The 15,225-nt window shown below is 43.3% G+C and overlaps 3 protein-coding genes across 5 annotated transcripts; 2 read left to right on the top strand and 1 right to left on the bottom strand.

The window, feature by feature from the left end:
- The first annotated feature begins 1,218 nt into the window (after positions 1-1,218).
- Positions 1,219-6,808, top strand: LOC103704865 (putative choline kinase 2). The gene is made up of 7 exons (XM_026803953.4): positions 1,219-1,837; positions 2,772-2,893; positions 2,980-3,175; positions 4,992-5,109; positions 5,203-5,250; positions 6,249-6,349; positions 6,456-6,808. Exons 1-7 carry the CDS (start codon positions 1,478-1,480, stop codon positions 6,552-6,554), a joined length of 1,044 nt encoding a protein of 347 aa, XP_026659754.4. The 5' UTR covers positions 1,219-1,477; the 3' UTR covers positions 6,555-6,808.
- A 1,352-nt stretch (positions 6,809-8,160) lies between these two features.
- SYP124 (syntaxin of plants 124) lies at positions 8,161-9,776 on the top strand. Its single transcript, XM_008782120.5, has one exon. The coding sequence runs from the start codon at positions 8,742-8,744 to the stop codon at positions 9,678-9,680; it is 939 nt and encodes a 312-aa protein (XP_008780342.4). The 5' UTR covers positions 8,161-8,741; the 3' UTR covers positions 9,681-9,776.
- Positions 9,515-14,591, bottom strand: NF-YC13 (nuclear factor Y, subunit C13). 3 transcript variants are annotated; one of them, XR_005513498.3, is made up of 4 exons: positions 13,834-14,591; positions 11,069-11,217; positions 9,765-9,906; positions 9,515-9,653 (listed from the first exon to the last, which is right to left on the bottom strand). XR_005513498.3 is itself a non-coding variant. In XM_008788353.6 (2 exons), exon 1 carries the CDS (start codon positions 14,315-14,317, stop codon positions 13,856-13,858), a length of 462 nt encoding a protein of 153 aa, XP_008786575.1. In that variant the 5' UTR covers positions 14,318-14,591; the 3' UTR covers positions 10,715-11,217; positions 13,834-13,855. The 3 variants fall into 3 exon arrangements, 1 of the variants encoding a protein (XP_008786575.1); XR_016398034.1 differs by lacking the exon at positions 9,515-9,653 and having other exon boundaries at positions 9,712-9,906; XM_008788353.6 differs by lacking the exons at positions 9,515-9,653; positions 9,765-9,906 and having other exon boundaries at positions 10,715-11,217.
- Positions 14,592-15,225: the final 634 nt, after the last annotated feature.

Here is a 15,225-nt window from a genome sequence, read left to right as displayed (position 1 = left end):
GCTGGGATTTCCAGCGCCGGCCCTTCGATGCTTAAGTCAAAGGGAGGCTTAATTTTGGAGAAGGAGAGAGACTGTATGTAGAAGTCCGAAGCCCTCCCTTGGGAGGAAGAAGCCCTCTTTTAGAGGAAGAAGCTCCCCCTTTATAGGAGGAGTGGCAGAGTTACATGTGATGTGACTGGGCGAATTAAAGGGTTATCGTTACGATTGGACGTGGGCGTGTGAAGTAATGAGTTGCCGTGGATGGTCCGTTCCCATCATGGGAGGAGATGGCGCGCAGCCAGAGCTTGCTTGTGGCGCGCAGTGCAGTCCATTCTTGGGAATGGTGAGGCGTTGACAGTCGTAGCAGGGTATGATCCATGGTTGATATGTCGTGGCGTGGTCGGCAAGTAAAGTATGGTATGGTGAGGCTGCTGCAGGGCATGGCTGCAGCATATGGACGACGAGGTCGGCCTTCTGAGGTCAGCTCGGCCTTCTGTGCTCGGCAGCCTTCTAAGCTCAGCCTGCATGAGCTCGGCTCGGACTGCATGAGCTCGGTCTGCACGAGCTCAGCTTTCTGAGCTCGGCCTGCATGAGCTCGGTCTTTTAAGCTCGGCTCGGTCTTCTGAGCTCAGCCTGCTGGGCTCGACCTGAATGAGCTCAGCTCGGTCTGCATGAGCTCTGTTCTACCTGCATGAGCTCGGCCTGCTGTCGGATTTGGATGCTTTAATTGTATTTGTGGGGTGATCCATTTTTCTCCAAACACTATGTATACACTGAATTCTAAAAGGAGGATGTGAAATACCTGATTTTATTTCTAGATAACGCACTGCACAACTAGTTGAAGCTGGGCTTTACCATATATTTACATGCCAGAGGGGGAAAAAAAACTAACGACGATCCGACTTATTCTGGTGGCACGTGTGCTGCCGCTGGAATGGGTGCAATGTCAGCGGTACACGGATGCACGGGGCCCACATCCGAAAGGACACGTGCCAGCACCTGAGAGGCCCCATGTTCTGCGGCCTAGAAGAAAAGCTTGCTCCCGCCGCTCTTGCGATCCCAATTAGAATTAGAAAGTGGAGCAGCGACGAACCCGCCGATGCTCGCCGCAAGCCTCCCAGGTCCACGTCTCCGATGGCCCAGAGCCGCCTCGACCCAACACGTGTCCCAATCCAGCACGTCCGTCCTGTGGTAACTCCCGCTTCCCTTTTTTGGGCAAAACTTTTTTCTTCTATTTTTGTTTTTGACGCCATTTCCATCGGCATCTATTTATTAGGCTCTCTCGTCCACCCTTCCTCCATCCCCCTCTCTATTTTTAGGGTTAGGCTTCCACGGAAGCAAAGAAGAAAATCGCGCTCGGGTTCTATCTCTCTTTACGTTTCTTCGTGGTTGAATCTTTCCTCCGTTTGATTTTTTCGTCCACCCTTCCTCCATCCCCCTCTCTATTTTTTTTCCCATTGTTTTCTCGTTTCTTTCAAGCTGTTCTGGTACGAGAAAAATGGTGGCGGTCGAGATGGGCAGCACTACCGACGCCGTGGAGAGGATCCCGAAGGAGGCGCGGCGGATTCTTGACAACTTGGCGACGGAATGGAGCGACGTGGTCGACTCCAAGGCGTTGGAGGTGGTGCATCTCAAGGGGGCGATGACCAACGAGGTCTACCAAATCAACTGGCCCACAGAGAGGAAGGACGGGGTCTCTCGAAAGGTTTTGGTCCGGATCTACGGCGAGGGGGTGGATGTCTTCTTCGACCGAGAGGACGAGATCCGGACGTTCGAGTGCATGTCGAGGCACGGGCAGGGCCCGCGGCTTCTCGGGCGGTTTCCCAATGGCCGGATCGAGCAATTCATCAACGCCAGGGTATGCCTAACTTCGCTAAAAAGAAGGGGAAAAAAATGTTTTCCACTTCTTTTGTTTGGTTAATCTTTTCATCTGTAGGTGCATGCCGAGTTCTTTGATTGCTCTGTTGGATATGGGTTGCTTTAACTGATCATTTGATTTTATTATTGCAATTGTCGTTTTGAAGACATCGATAGTTTCAAGCTGGAATTTTCTGGGCAGGGTTTTGTTTGAACATATTTTCTTTCTTTCTTCTTTCTTTTCTTTTTTTTTTTCAAGCTGGATCTTTTGATGTTTATTATTTTCACTATTAAGTTCAATGTGCTGTCATTAACATTGTCTATTTTGAACTCTTATTTGAGGAGTATTTTATTCACTTACTATTCAGTCGAAAAGGTCGATACTTCCGGTGCTTATGGGGTCAAGAAGCTCTTTATTCTTTATGCTGTCCCTGATGCTATTAGTGCGAATATTTTACACTGAATAGTCTTAGGACCTGGGCATATGCGAAACTCTGTGGATATATGGTAGCAAGCATGGTACCAAACAATCAGAAAACTTTGTTTATAGCTATGACTCGAGAGAAAGTCTGGTAAATTTACTTCTAAGGATGGAATATACCTTCAATATATGAAGAAACTGGGTATAAGGTGCATTCGAATATTGTTGGATAGATAATCTCAGGGTTTGTAGGATTAATCTCAGCTTTAGTGCTTTCTTTTCTAAAGAGTAAAATGGTGCTTACTTTAAAAAGGATGGGGATTATGACATCCTGCAGTATCTAAGTTGGTAAGGTAGCAAAATACCTGGACTTACTTGCAGAGTATCCCTTGCACCGAATTGTAAATCTGGTTTCATATAGCACCATGCCTCCATATGCCTTTTATTTGGATTGTGCTATTTCACAATTTGTCTATCAATATTCTAAATAGTCATGTTGCTTTTGCTATTCCAGACACTCTCTGCAGCTGATCTGCGGGATCCAGAAATATCAGCTCTTATAGCATCAAAATTAAGGGAGTTTCATGATCTTGACATGCCTGGTCCAAGGAATGTATTTTTATGGGAAAGACTGAGGTATGTTTTAATTACTCATCAAACTTTAGGATTAAACTTTGCATGGTCATGTGATCAATAGCTTATATTATCTCTCTCTATCTCAGAAACTGGCTTAAAACAGCTCAAGATTTGTCTTCTGCTGATGAAGCTAAAGAATTTCGCTTGGATACCCTAGAGGAGGAGATAACTACTTTAGAAAATTTATTGTCTGAGAAAGATCAGAGAATAGGATTCTGTCATAATGATCTCCAGTATGGGAATATCATGATTGATGAGGAGACCCGACAAGTAACTATAATAGTAAGTTCCTTTCTCTATTACATACTAGTATACCGGCTCTTCTAGCCAATTGCTTAAAACATAAACTTTTTTTTTCTTTTTTTTTGGGGGGGGGAGGGGGGGGGGGGGGGGTAAAAACGGCAATTTAAATTACTCTAACGTGAGTACATCCAGCCAAATCACAAGAAATGAAAAAGTGCAAAGGGCTACATGAACTTTTCAAACTGCTGTTTCTGCTCAGTGAGATGGAGGAGTGTTATAGTCATAGTTGAATGGTTAGTTTCTTGCTATTCACAGCATATTTTCTCCAAGTGTGCAAGTGTTGCTGATGGTCTCAGAAAAACTTGTAACAGAAAGAACTTCCAAAGAAAAGTGGAATTTATTATCTCTGAGATACAATATAACTAGTTTCCCGTTCGTCTTTTATCTTAATCCTTATTCATTTTTTTTTACTACTAATTAAGTGAAAAAATTGATACTTTTAGAATTGCGCTTAGTTAGATCAATCTACATGCAGGACATTGGGTTTTCTTGGTCCAGTATTTCTCTGCGATTAGCTAAGTGGAGTACTATCTCTAAATTTGGTTTCACACCAAGTTGTGTTTTCCAGGGAGAATTCCATCTCATATAGATGAATTGTTATGACAGTTGGTCATGAAGTTCGAATGGTAGCTATGAGGGTTTTAAGCCATGAAAAGCATGGTGGGTGTTGGTCCTACTTTTGTGGTATACACTCCCAAACTAAGCAATACACTGCCAATGATGAGTCAGATCCATTTTTCTATCCTTTTCTATTTGTTCTTCTTCCCCTACCAATTATAGGAGAGTGATGCAGTGATGCAGACCAAGCGACATTTAGATTTTAGGATTTTAGTATATTTCATTTCGCAGTATAAGTTAAGAAGTTCAAAGTGATTATAAAAATCAAAGACAGTTTGCTTTGTAGAGGATGGTACAGTTAACAGCTCAGTAAGATGCGCATGTTAATTACATCGATCCTTAGTTGGTCAGAAGTTTGTCTTGTGATAAGGGCCAAGTTTGTTCTCTTGAGAAATCCTATTTGAATCACATTATCTCAACAGTGTATGAGTAAATTTGTGTGCATGTCCATATGTATGCATATAATTGGGCTGTCTTGTATTATGTGTTGTCTGAGATGTGAAAATTTACTTTGCTAATCATCATTCTTTATGGGAATAATTATCTGCATAGGCAATATATTGGTTCTGTCCTGCATGTATATTGTGCGAGAATATGAATGAGTGAAAGTTTTAGTACTCTTTTATGTGCCACCCTTCCCCCCTCTCTCTGTGTTGGGGGGGAGGGCGTTTCTTCTAGTGATTGCTTATTTATTTATGGTGAGGAAATCCATGAGTAGTCTGGCTCTTAGTTGCTAGAAGTGGGATGGGGTGTGCGTAAGCGGAAATAAGTCTCTCAAGTTATACAAACTTAAGAAGCTGGTGCAAGGACGAGTTTCTAAAGCAGGTATGCCACCCCAAGTAGAAGTTTCTAGCGCCCAAGATTTGCTTGTGGCTGCTTGTGGAAGGATATGAAAAGTTTGGCTTGTTAACTGATTATTTGTGCTACTCTAGCAATTGTAGCTTCATCCTTACTCTTGTGTTTGCTTATCTGTTGTTACATAATTTGTTGATAGATTGGAACCTTTCTTCTTGATGCCTCAATGATATAATCAGAGCCAATTTCTTGCATATCCAGCACTCTGATATAAATTTTTTTCTTGACCTCTCAACAGCAGACCAAAAGCAGACACCTATGAAATTTTGTAAGATGTCCATGCTATCCACCTCTCATCATTCTTTTGTTTTATAATTTCTAGGACTACGAGTATGCAAGTTTCAACCCCATTGCATATGATCTTGCCAATCACTTTTGTGAGATGGCTTCCGATTACCATACAGAGACCCCTCACATTTTGGATTTCAACAAATACCCAGGTTCATATTTCTTGGTATTCAATTTGCGATCACTTTGAAATTTATATACTCAAACTGGTTTTTACTCTCTGGTTCTAATCTTTTTGGCAACAGGTTATGACGAGCGCAAGAGATTTGTGCAGACATATCTGAGTTCCTCAGGTAATCTGTTTACAGGCTGCGTAAAACACGTGATGAAAACTGATCTTTTTGGTTTAAGCTGTACCTCAGCAACAGATTGAAATAACCTGTCACAATCTTAAGCAGTCTTAAGCATTCCATACATGCATCAACAGATGCAGCGGGTAAATGTGTAAATGATATTAGAATCGATAAGTTTAAATTTCCGCAGATTCTAAATCTTTTCACATTATGAAAGTTGAATTACAGAACAAAACGATGATCTTGCATTGAGATGAGTTAGGAAGATATAAATTTGTGGCCATTTTAAATGCATTCATGTGTCCCCGAATTATTGCTCGCTTAACATGGTAGACTGGTGTGTTGAGGTTTGCCATCGTATATCAAGTAGGAAGCAGTAAGCATGATGACTGTCTGGAGTTTATCACATTATGTGGTCAGCATAGGATTGTGCAATCAATGAGATATGCTGGACCGGACCAATAGTTTGACAGGGTCAAGGTGAATTTAAATCAAGTCTTCCAATTAGAAAGAATAAGAAGAAACTCTTCATGTCTTGGAAGTGATTTAATCATCTTTTAATTTGCAATGTTGGGTTGGGTCATTTTCAAAATATGGATGCATGTTTGTTTATTTAATATATCATCAGGATCACGTGACTGTAACAAGATTTTGCAGGCAAGCTGCTTTTTTAAGCCCCCTGATGGACTGGAAAACATGTTCTCAGATCCACTAGATGTTAATAACATGGTATATTGCTAGCAAAATGGATGCGGTGACATTATAAGCCTCAAATTTAATAGGGTGAATTTTGATGTTTGTCCTGTCTGGTGTTTTTTTTTTTTTTTTTTCCGGTTGAAATAGCTGAGCGAATCAATTATCCTACTTTTGTCACAATCGGTTTTCAATTTTATTTCTTCTTTTCCTCCTTTCTTCTAGTTTATTTGTCCCTGCCAAAAGAAACAAATCCTTCCTTCACCCTGTTAAAATTTTCTTTGGCTCTATTCTTTTACCTATAGGTGAAACACCCAATCAGGTGGAAGTTGACAATTTACTGCAACTTATTGAGAAGTATGCTCTCGCAAGTCACGTTATTTGGGGCCTATGGGGAATAATATCAGTAAGTCACTTGTGTCTGTCTTCTTTTTCAGTTGGGCTCCTATTACTACTCGTGTTCGTGGCAATTGGTGTCAACTTTTTCAGTTCATTTGTCCATTTGTCTGCAGGAACATGTGAATGATATTGAATTCGATTATATGGAGTATGCGAGACAGCGGTTTCAGCAGTACTGGTTGAGGAAGCCTGCTGCATTGGGAACTGGGTGAATCGATTGTTTTCTGCGCCTTATATTCAATTCTAGAATCCGCTGTAAATATGTTCACATGGGTTCTTTAACGCTGAAATTAGATAACGTGAATGTTGTAAAATAGTGCAGCTATTTTTGATAAACTGAAGGCAGTCCTGGTGTTTATTTGGGGGGGGGGCTCCAGAATTACTTTTAATATGAGAAAAATTCATGCTGGTTGTTATCGTTCATGTAATATAAGAAATATGCCTTAATGAATGCACTTTGTAATCTTTTGACGTTTGTTAGTTTATGCAATATTTAGTTCATATGCTTTAATGAATGTGAAGATTTCATGGGCTGATATTTGAAGAGCTTGGAATGCCTAATAGTTTTGGTTTGTCTCATATGACAGTGAGGCAAATGTCAAGTTAATATATCATTTGGATGACAAAACTCAGCGAGGCCGTGGCTCCGGGTTTTATGTCCTTGCTATTTGCAATTAACTGCTTTTGCCTGAGAACATTGGTTAAAATGTTTTCTGGTGCCTGCAATGGGCCTGCAAAATGGTTTCATATGCCTGGTGGTTGGGTTTATTCCCATCAAAGCAGCACTTAGCTCCATATATCCAGGAATGAACAATGACGCCATGCACATGGGATTAATAACATTGTTATGTGCGATTTAACATCTAGATATGATCATGCAATGAATATTTGTATTATATAACAATGTTTCCACACAATTCAGCTATATGAAGGAAGAGAGGTGTCAGCTGCCGCTGTTATGGTTGTTATTTAACACTATTCTGATGTGTCGTGTGCGGTACCTCCGGCCGCCTGTACCCCAACTGATTTCAGGTCTTCCCATTAGAACTTGATCTTGTACGAGAGCTTGACCTGGTTGGGGCACCAGTCTATTATGACTCTTTGATAAAAGTCATGCTTCCAATACTGAAACATGATAATTAGAAGTGTCATGAAAATTTTTAAGGCAGACATAAAAGTGGCGAAAATAACTTCCACTACTAGAACATGATAGTAGGAAATGTCGTGAAAATTTTGGAATATAAATGACAAAGATAAATGGTAAAATTTCAAAGTGGCCAGCAAGATGGCGAAGAACTGACGAAAGTAGCTCAGCTCTGTAAGAGAAAATGAGACATTTTTTCTTAAAAAAAGGTCGACTAGAGAGATCAAGGTCCTAAAATTGAATGAAACATTAGTTAAGTTTTTTTTTTTTTTCAAAATACAAGAATAATATTTCAATAGGTCTTGGTATTTTTCTGATTATTCAATTTTTTAATTTAGCTTTCACATCAACTCCTTCTGTTGGGAACATTTTTGATTCTACTATGTAATTTGATGCATAATTACAAGTATATGGATAGCAATAAGTTTTCTAAAATGTTTTTATCTCATTTAATAACCCTTTTTTTATCCCCACGTAGCGATACTTACCTGCCCACCACCGCTCACCACCGGCGACATATGAAGTCTTCTACTTATGATAGCATTGAAGCAAACTATAATATCAACCATAGTTACGTGGAAAAGTGACAAACACGCACCAAATCTATGCTGGTTGCCAGACATTTTGGTGATGAAGAATACTCATGTAGTGCCGTTCCCACGCCTGTACCGGCCCCCGGATGAGATGGGCTATTTCCGCTCTGAGACGAAGGCAGACCCGCGTCCAGGGTCCATCCGAAGCCCGGTCAACGCACCAGGACTCGGCGTGTTTGGACGTCAGCTTTTGTAGGAGCCTTCGAGCGGCCTCGCCAAATGGCAGCCACCCTCTCGATCCTTTCCCTCGACGAGACCATGAAACCACCCTTTCCCCTTCCCCTTCCCTCCTGAGAGAGCGGCCTCTCATTTTCTGGGTTGGCCTAACCAGATTCGGCTGCCGTTGCCCACTGCCATCTCACTCTCTCTCATGCAGATCGCTCTCCGATCGCCACCACCCCGTGCCGGACGCCGACCCATCGCTCTTGCCTCCTCCTGGGTCCAACATCTTCAGCTCCCCGTGCAAAACCACCCTTGGCTCCCAGAAAGATGAAGCAGCTAGCCACCTTCGGAAACATAGGATAAGCTACCGATATTGTTAGAGATATATATATATATATATATCAACCTTAGGGAAAAAGAGGAATAAATAAACAAGAGCCAGTCCGTTGTTGATTTGCTCGAGATTCCATATATATATCCGCGCGTAGTTTAATTTGAAGATGAACGACCTCTTCTCTACGAGCTCCTTCAAGAAGTACACGGACCTGAAGCAGCAGGTCCACCTGGACGAGATGGAGTCCGGGACGATGGGCGGAATGGGGGAGGCCGGCAAGGAGAGCGTCAACCTGGACAAGTTCTTCGAGGACGTGGAGAACGTGAAGGATGACCTGCGTGGGCTCGAGAAGCTGTACCGGCGGCTCCAGGAGGCGAACGAGGAGAGCAAGACGGTCCACAATGCCAAGACCATGAAGGATCTCCGGGCGCGCATGGATGCCGACATCGACCAGGTGCTCCGCCGCGCCAAGGCGGTGAAGGGGAAGCTGGAGGCGCTCGACCGGGCCAACGCCGCCCACCGGAAGCTCCCCGGGTGCGGGCCCGGCACGTCGGCGGACCGCACGCGCACATCCGTCGTGAGCGGGCTCGGCAAGAAGCTCAAGGACCTGATGGACGACTTCCAGGGTCTGCGGACGAGGATCGCCGCCGAGTACAAGGAGACGGTGGGCCGGCGGTATTACACGGTGACCGGGGAGCACGCCGACGAGCAGACGATCGAGACGATCATCTCGTCGGGGGAGAGCGAGACGTTCCTCCAGAAGGCGATCCAGGAGCAAGGGCGAGGGCAGATCATGGACGCCATCTCGGAGATCCAGGAGCGGCACGACGCCGTCAAGGAGATCGAGAAGAGCCTGCTCGACCTGCACCAGGTCTTCCTGGACATGGCGGCACTCGTCGAGGCGCAGGGCCACCAGCTCAACGATATCGAGAGCCACGTCGCGCATGCAAACTCCTTCGTCAGGAGGGGGACGGTCGAGCTGGAGACGGCCAGGGACTACCAGAAGAGCTCCAGGAAGTGGTACTGCATGGCCATACTCCTCGGCGCGCTGCTCGTCGCACTCCTGCTGCTCCCCTTTCTAACAAATGTCATGAATTTAATATAGCTTTTTTTTTCTCTCTCTTTTTGTGTGTGTGTGTGTGTGTGTGTGTGAGAGAACTGAGAAGAGGAGGGAAACCAGCAGTGGTACCTTCTTATGGTGCTTGGCTGTTCAGAAGACTCGGTGCTTGTGATCCCTGTGTACCCGACCGAATTCGGAGTTCTCAAAAAAAATTGGGAATTTCACAGAAAAAACGCTCCTTTTGTTTCCGCTGGAACATACAGCAGAGAAGCTGCAGCTCAATGTCAAATACCAAGAGATTACCAAATCCTGCTGCTGCAATGTGGCAGCTTAAATCTGAGGTGGAAACGCAGTGCATCCGAAACTATATATGTTACATCTTCTGATACAGCTGTTCATGAAGCTGCCATAAGACTAATACATCTACCTAGGTCGGCATAGGACAAATATTGCCTTTGTGAAATTGTTTTTTTAACACTCTAAGTAAGGTAGGTTAGCTCTAGAAGACGTCTTGCAGCTCTTTGCTGGTTGCCAGATGCAAGCATACAGTGGATTTTAATATTTCAATTAGCAAAAATAAAAAGCATGATTGGCTTCTTTAGTTCTTTTGTTGCCAACCATTCTGGAGAGCTCCTATAGAAGGAAGAGGCGGATTTGCCTGGCGATTTCGGTGATGTTTTGTTTTTTAATTTTTTCAGTTGTATCCGTACAAATTATTTATGATACTTTCATTTTCAGCAGCAAACAAAAGAAGGAAAAAAAAAAAAAAAGCATGATTGGAGACACATCTATTTAGATGTTAGTTAATCTCCATGAGGGGGGAAGTTGGAAATCAACCATGGAGATCAGAGCAGAAATATTACCAACCCCCTACTCTCAAGAACTAAGTTCATCATTGGCAAACATAGCTGTTGAGCACGCAGAGTTATTTGCAAGCAACTTTCATTCACTTTAGAATTCAGCCCAAAATTAACTTGATTGATTAATAAGTCAAAGATGAGCTATAATTTTGCGCTCGAAAAATAAATATACTGAAAGATGAGCTTACCCTTGGTACTCATGAAGGATTCCCCAAGATTTGAAAAATTTTAAGTTTGCAAGCGCCAGTTGAAGTTGAAATAAAAGCAAAACTAGGCCTTTGCAGGAACTCTTAATTCTAGTTCTCTAAAGCTATGTTGACATAGATTATTAGTTCAAAACAGATTTTGAAGAACAAATAATAAAAACATTAAAATGTATTCAAAAGCTTCAATATGGTCACAAGCTAGTGAATGTGATACTCTAATGCTCTATGGTGGAAACAAACAGAACGAACTACATACGAGAGAAATGTGAGGCGCAAACAGCACCTAACCGATTTTCATTAAGAGACACATACAGAAAAGCAGACCTTTTACAAAATTACTCTACTAATTGGTAAGACTGGCACTGACCTTCATTCCCAGTCTGAATTATCCAGATACGGTGCCCAGTTTCCTGAACAAACTCTTTGTCTCCTTCTGATCAATTCCATTCTTAAGTTAAAGGGAGCTCCAAAAGATGGATTGGCTTCATTTCCAGGTTCGGTTCTTCTATCAAGTGCCTGACGAGATGTTTAAGGGGATGGTGAAAATTTATACAGCTAACTGTCGAGTGTTATGAATAGTATCAATAATTCAATTTAAAAAAAAAAATAGGACTGGTAGTGTTTTTTCAGCTATATATTTTGTTAATGCATGCCTTCAACACTTTAGCTTAGAGCATTGTAGCATGGATCACCTCTATATGAGCCCTTGGCATTGCCCTTCTGATCTTGGCTTCTCTAATCTGATAGAAACATTATGACTGGCAGAATACTTCATTAAAAAGAAAAAGCTAGATATTACTCACTAAACCATATACAACTAGTAATTCGTACCTCCTAAATTTTAACTTGGTTGCTATGGACATCTGAAGGCCTCGCTCATTTGAACAAATGTGCCAAGAAAGACTAATTTAATGAATTTTATTTCAGAAATCAAAATACAAATAACCATGTAGAAGGAATTCGCAGATAGCTTATTTCAAGAACTAAAAGCAAACAAAGGGTGCCATCTAGTTGAATTGGTGAAGTAACTAGGTGTTGGATCATGATGACCCCAATTTTTAATCGAGCTTCCTCGTGTCCTAGCTCTCCTAATAAAATAAAATAAAATGAAAACCAAAAATTGCTGTTTGACAATATATAGCCTAATGAGACCTAGTGATATTGAGGTTTGATGCAACTGTAGTATCATAAGTCAAGCCCCTTGGTCAAAACAAGACACAAAGCCATTCCGATTGCCACATTGGTAAATGTTGCTGGAAACTGGACTCGAGGGTGACCGTAGACCGAGAAGGAGCTCCGGCAGGGGATGCGGCGGTGGACAGCTTTCTCCGAAGAACCTGCAAGAAGCCGGTGGCCGGAAGTTCCGACGTCGGCCCTCCGGTGCTTAAGTCAGAGAGAGTTTTTTTGGTGGAGCCAGCAAAGAGGTTACATAAAAGAAAAAACTCCCCCCATAAGAAAGAAGTCCCTCCTTTTTATAAGAAGGGTGTATGGGTTACCTGTGACGTGATTATACGAATTAATGAGTTACCGTAATGATTGGACGTGATCGTGTGAATTAATGAGTTGCTGTGGATGGCCCGAGATTTTGGGCTGGCTGGAGGTCCGTTGAAATTGTGTGCATTTAATCGTTGACAGTTGCTGGGGCGGAGATCGCGGGATTGGACCCCGGATGAGGAGGGGGACTTGATTTTTGGTGGAGTGGAGGGGTCTGCTTCTTCCTTTGACTGGATCTCCTTTGGGCTTGAGGTCGATCGGGCTCAGCTTAACCGAGATCAAGACTGCAAGCTCTGAGGCCGAGCGCACTGAGGTTGGGCGTTTTGAGGTCGGACACCTTGAGGTCGGGCGCCATGAGGGTTGCTGTCATCGCGCTCGCCATCAAGTTCCGGCGATATATCCACGTGCTTTGAGCAATCCATTTTTCTCCCAACAGTAAAGAATATCAAAAGTAAGAAGAGGTAGCATTAAGATCACAGAGAATCCAACAGGGCCTTCTTAGTTTCAGCAGATCAAGGGAAGGTGGCTATTTGCAGGGGCAGTGGCAATTGCCTAAAGAGAGACTCCAGGAGGAAGATAGAAGGAGCAAAAGGTATCCAAGAAAAGTAGAGTGGAGATGGTTGAGCTTGGTAATCAAGCAGAGGTAGCCTAAGATGCATGGACAGAGGAAATTGATTATTAATAAAGACACGAGGCAGGCAATGGGCAAGAAGAAGGGAGTTTCAAGAAGATGATCCTCGAAAATTTCCATCAGTGTCCAGAAAGACTTGAAGTAGGATATGGTTCCTTACATGCTCAGACCTATAGACCTGGTGAGTCTTGCATTACAAATCTCGCCTATCCAAAGTAGAGACCAACCTGATCGATCCAAACCCCTCTGAGACCAAATTGGGAGGTATATGAACTGACCTGAACTCATTCTTGCCCTTTACCCCAACAAGATCGTGACACATCTAAATTTCACGCGAGGTAACCTGAAAACCAGGTCACTTTGGCGTGCTCACATTGAGACACGAAGTTGATGTGCAACTCTTAAGCACCAGATAAAAGAGATGGTCACCACTAAATCTATGTTCTCTCTCGAAGTCCTACCCGTGAAGCTAGATTACGACGGCTGGATTTTATCCCGCGGCGACCGCTCTCTCTCTCCGGTTCCCAAAGAAGCCCTTAAAGGGGAGAAATAAACTTAAGATCCTTTAATACATAGTAAAAGGTAAAAATGTTCAGGTAGCCATAAGAGTACAGACTTCGAAAATTTTCACAAGAATCCACGCATATCATATGTACAATTCAAGTAATTTCGGCCCAAAAGATTAACCAGCTAGCGGAACAAAACTCAGCAAAATATGAAAACACGAGCTATATGGTCGCATTCATAATTAATGTCAGAAATCAGATTAAAATAAGCGCAAGAAGAAGAGAAGAGGTCAGGCTAATCAGCGATTCCCCATCCTCGTCAATAACGAACTCGAGATGAAACCCCAATTAACTGGGGCACCAGCGGCATCATTTGAGAAAGTTCTCTCTCAATCCCAATTCCCAGCACTCCGATCGCAATCAGACGAGCATGCATGCATTGCATCTTGAGAAAAGAAAATAATGAAAGAAAGATGGGAAACAGCGAAGGCGGTGGCGTACCAGGAATGATGAGATGAGGTCATCACTGAGGATCCGCCGACGGCTTCCTGAAGAAATCGTCGATCCGGCGGGCACCGGGAGGGAGGGGCTTCTCGGCGGCGGCGGCGGCGGGTCGGGGCCGGGCGGCCGGATGCGAGGGAGGTGCAGGCCGTGCGAGGGAGTCGAGGAGGAAGTCGGAGGTAGGGGGATGGGAGCACGCGGCGGAGTGGAGGTGGTCGAGCTTGATGGTGCGGCGTTTGCTGACGAGGGCGGCGTCGCGTGCGCCGGAGACTAGAGATTGGAGGAAGAGGTCGGTGGAGAGGGAGATGAGGAAAAGGGCTTCCGAGTTCACCTTCTTGATCTCCCGGTCCAGCTTCACCATCTTCTTCACCCTCCCCATCGGCAGCGATGGCCTCAGAACTCCACTGCTCTCCCCCTCTTCCTCTCCTCCTCCGCCCTGGAGTTGTCGTTTTTGCTGTCGTCGTCGATCCTCTTGCTCTTCCATTGATCGATTTCAATTAGGGTTTTGAGGAGATGGGAACCGGGCTTCTGCGAATTTATGGAGGTGACGGGTGGGATTTGAACGGGAGAAGGGCAGGCGAAGAGAACAGGGTGGCCTGCGTTGAGTCACACGCCTCAACCCGCCGCTGCTCGGGTGAATTTATTTGGAATTGGAAGGTCCAATCCCGCCAGAAAAATTTAAAAGAACAGGGACTCCCGCCAAAACGAAGGCATATAAAATTGAAAGGTAAAATGTTAGAGCATGGATCTATAGATCAAACAATTAGGCACCAGCCAAGTAATAAAAAAAATACTATGATTAGAGTCAATCAATCCAATAGTAATGAGTAAAGTAAATTAAATTATTATTTTGCAGATTATTGACTTAGATTGAGATCGAGTTAATTCAAAGAATTTTACTAGTTGACCAGCCCATCGCACCAAATTGCTCGGAGTTTTTATTTTAGAATTCAACTCAAACTGTAAAAACTTTGCTATGACTTGCCCAAGCCGATCGAGCTCAATCTTGTGAATTCTAACTCACATCACGAAGTCATAAATAAAGCTTAGGATAGAGATACAGTGAACGTAGAGAAAGCTGAGGAAGAAAAATGGTAAGGCACTATGCACAGCTCATATCCTCTGTCATTGCTCCCATCATTTTCTTGATCCCTCATTTAGTTTTGAGATTTAAAAGCTTCTCTATGAGACAGTTGGTTTAGATCAAGAAGAGACAAGGTAAGCAGCTAGAGTGCTATCAACCTTAGATAGACCCATACAAATATTATATACGAACTAAGGTATATTATCCACTTCATCCTTATTAATCCATCCTTGGTCGAAGAGGATATATAGTATATCCCGAGTCAAGTATGCAAAAACCTTTATACATTTTCAAACTAACAATCCGTC

The sequence above is a fragment of the Phoenix dactylifera genome, chromosome 12 (genome assembly GCF_051530095.1).
Source record: "Phoenix dactylifera cultivar Ajwa chromosome 12, Ajwa_hap1_PhDact_Kaust_v1.1, whole genome shotgun sequence".
In the NCBI taxonomy this organism is placed as follows: Eukaryota; Viridiplantae; Streptophyta; class Magnoliopsida; order Arecales; family Arecaceae; genus Phoenix; species Phoenix dactylifera.
This window is presented reverse-complemented; position numbering and strand designations above follow the sequence as displayed.

Excerpts from the sequence above, each read along its gene's own strand:
- LOC103704865 (XM_026803953.4), top strand. The coding sequence starts at position 1,478 with ATGGTGGCGGTCGAGATGGGCAGCACTACCGACGCCGTGGAGAGGATC. Across the intron at positions 3,176-4,991 it reads CCCGACAAGTAACTATAATA|GACTACGAGTATGCAAGTTT; the intron begins GTAAGTTCCTTT and ends TATAATTTCTAG. Across the intron at positions 5,110-5,202 it reads GGATTTCAACAAATACCCAG|GTTATGACGAGCGCAAGAGA; the intron begins GTTCATATTTCT and ends TTTTGGCAACAG.
- SYP124 (XM_008782120.5), top strand. The coding sequence starts at position 8,742 with ATGAACGACCTCTTCTCTACGAGCTCCTTCAAGAAGTACACGGACCTG.
- NF-YC13 (XM_008788353.6), bottom strand. The coding sequence starts at position 14,317 with ATGGAAGAGCAAGAGGATCGACGACGACAGCAAAAACGACAACTCCAG.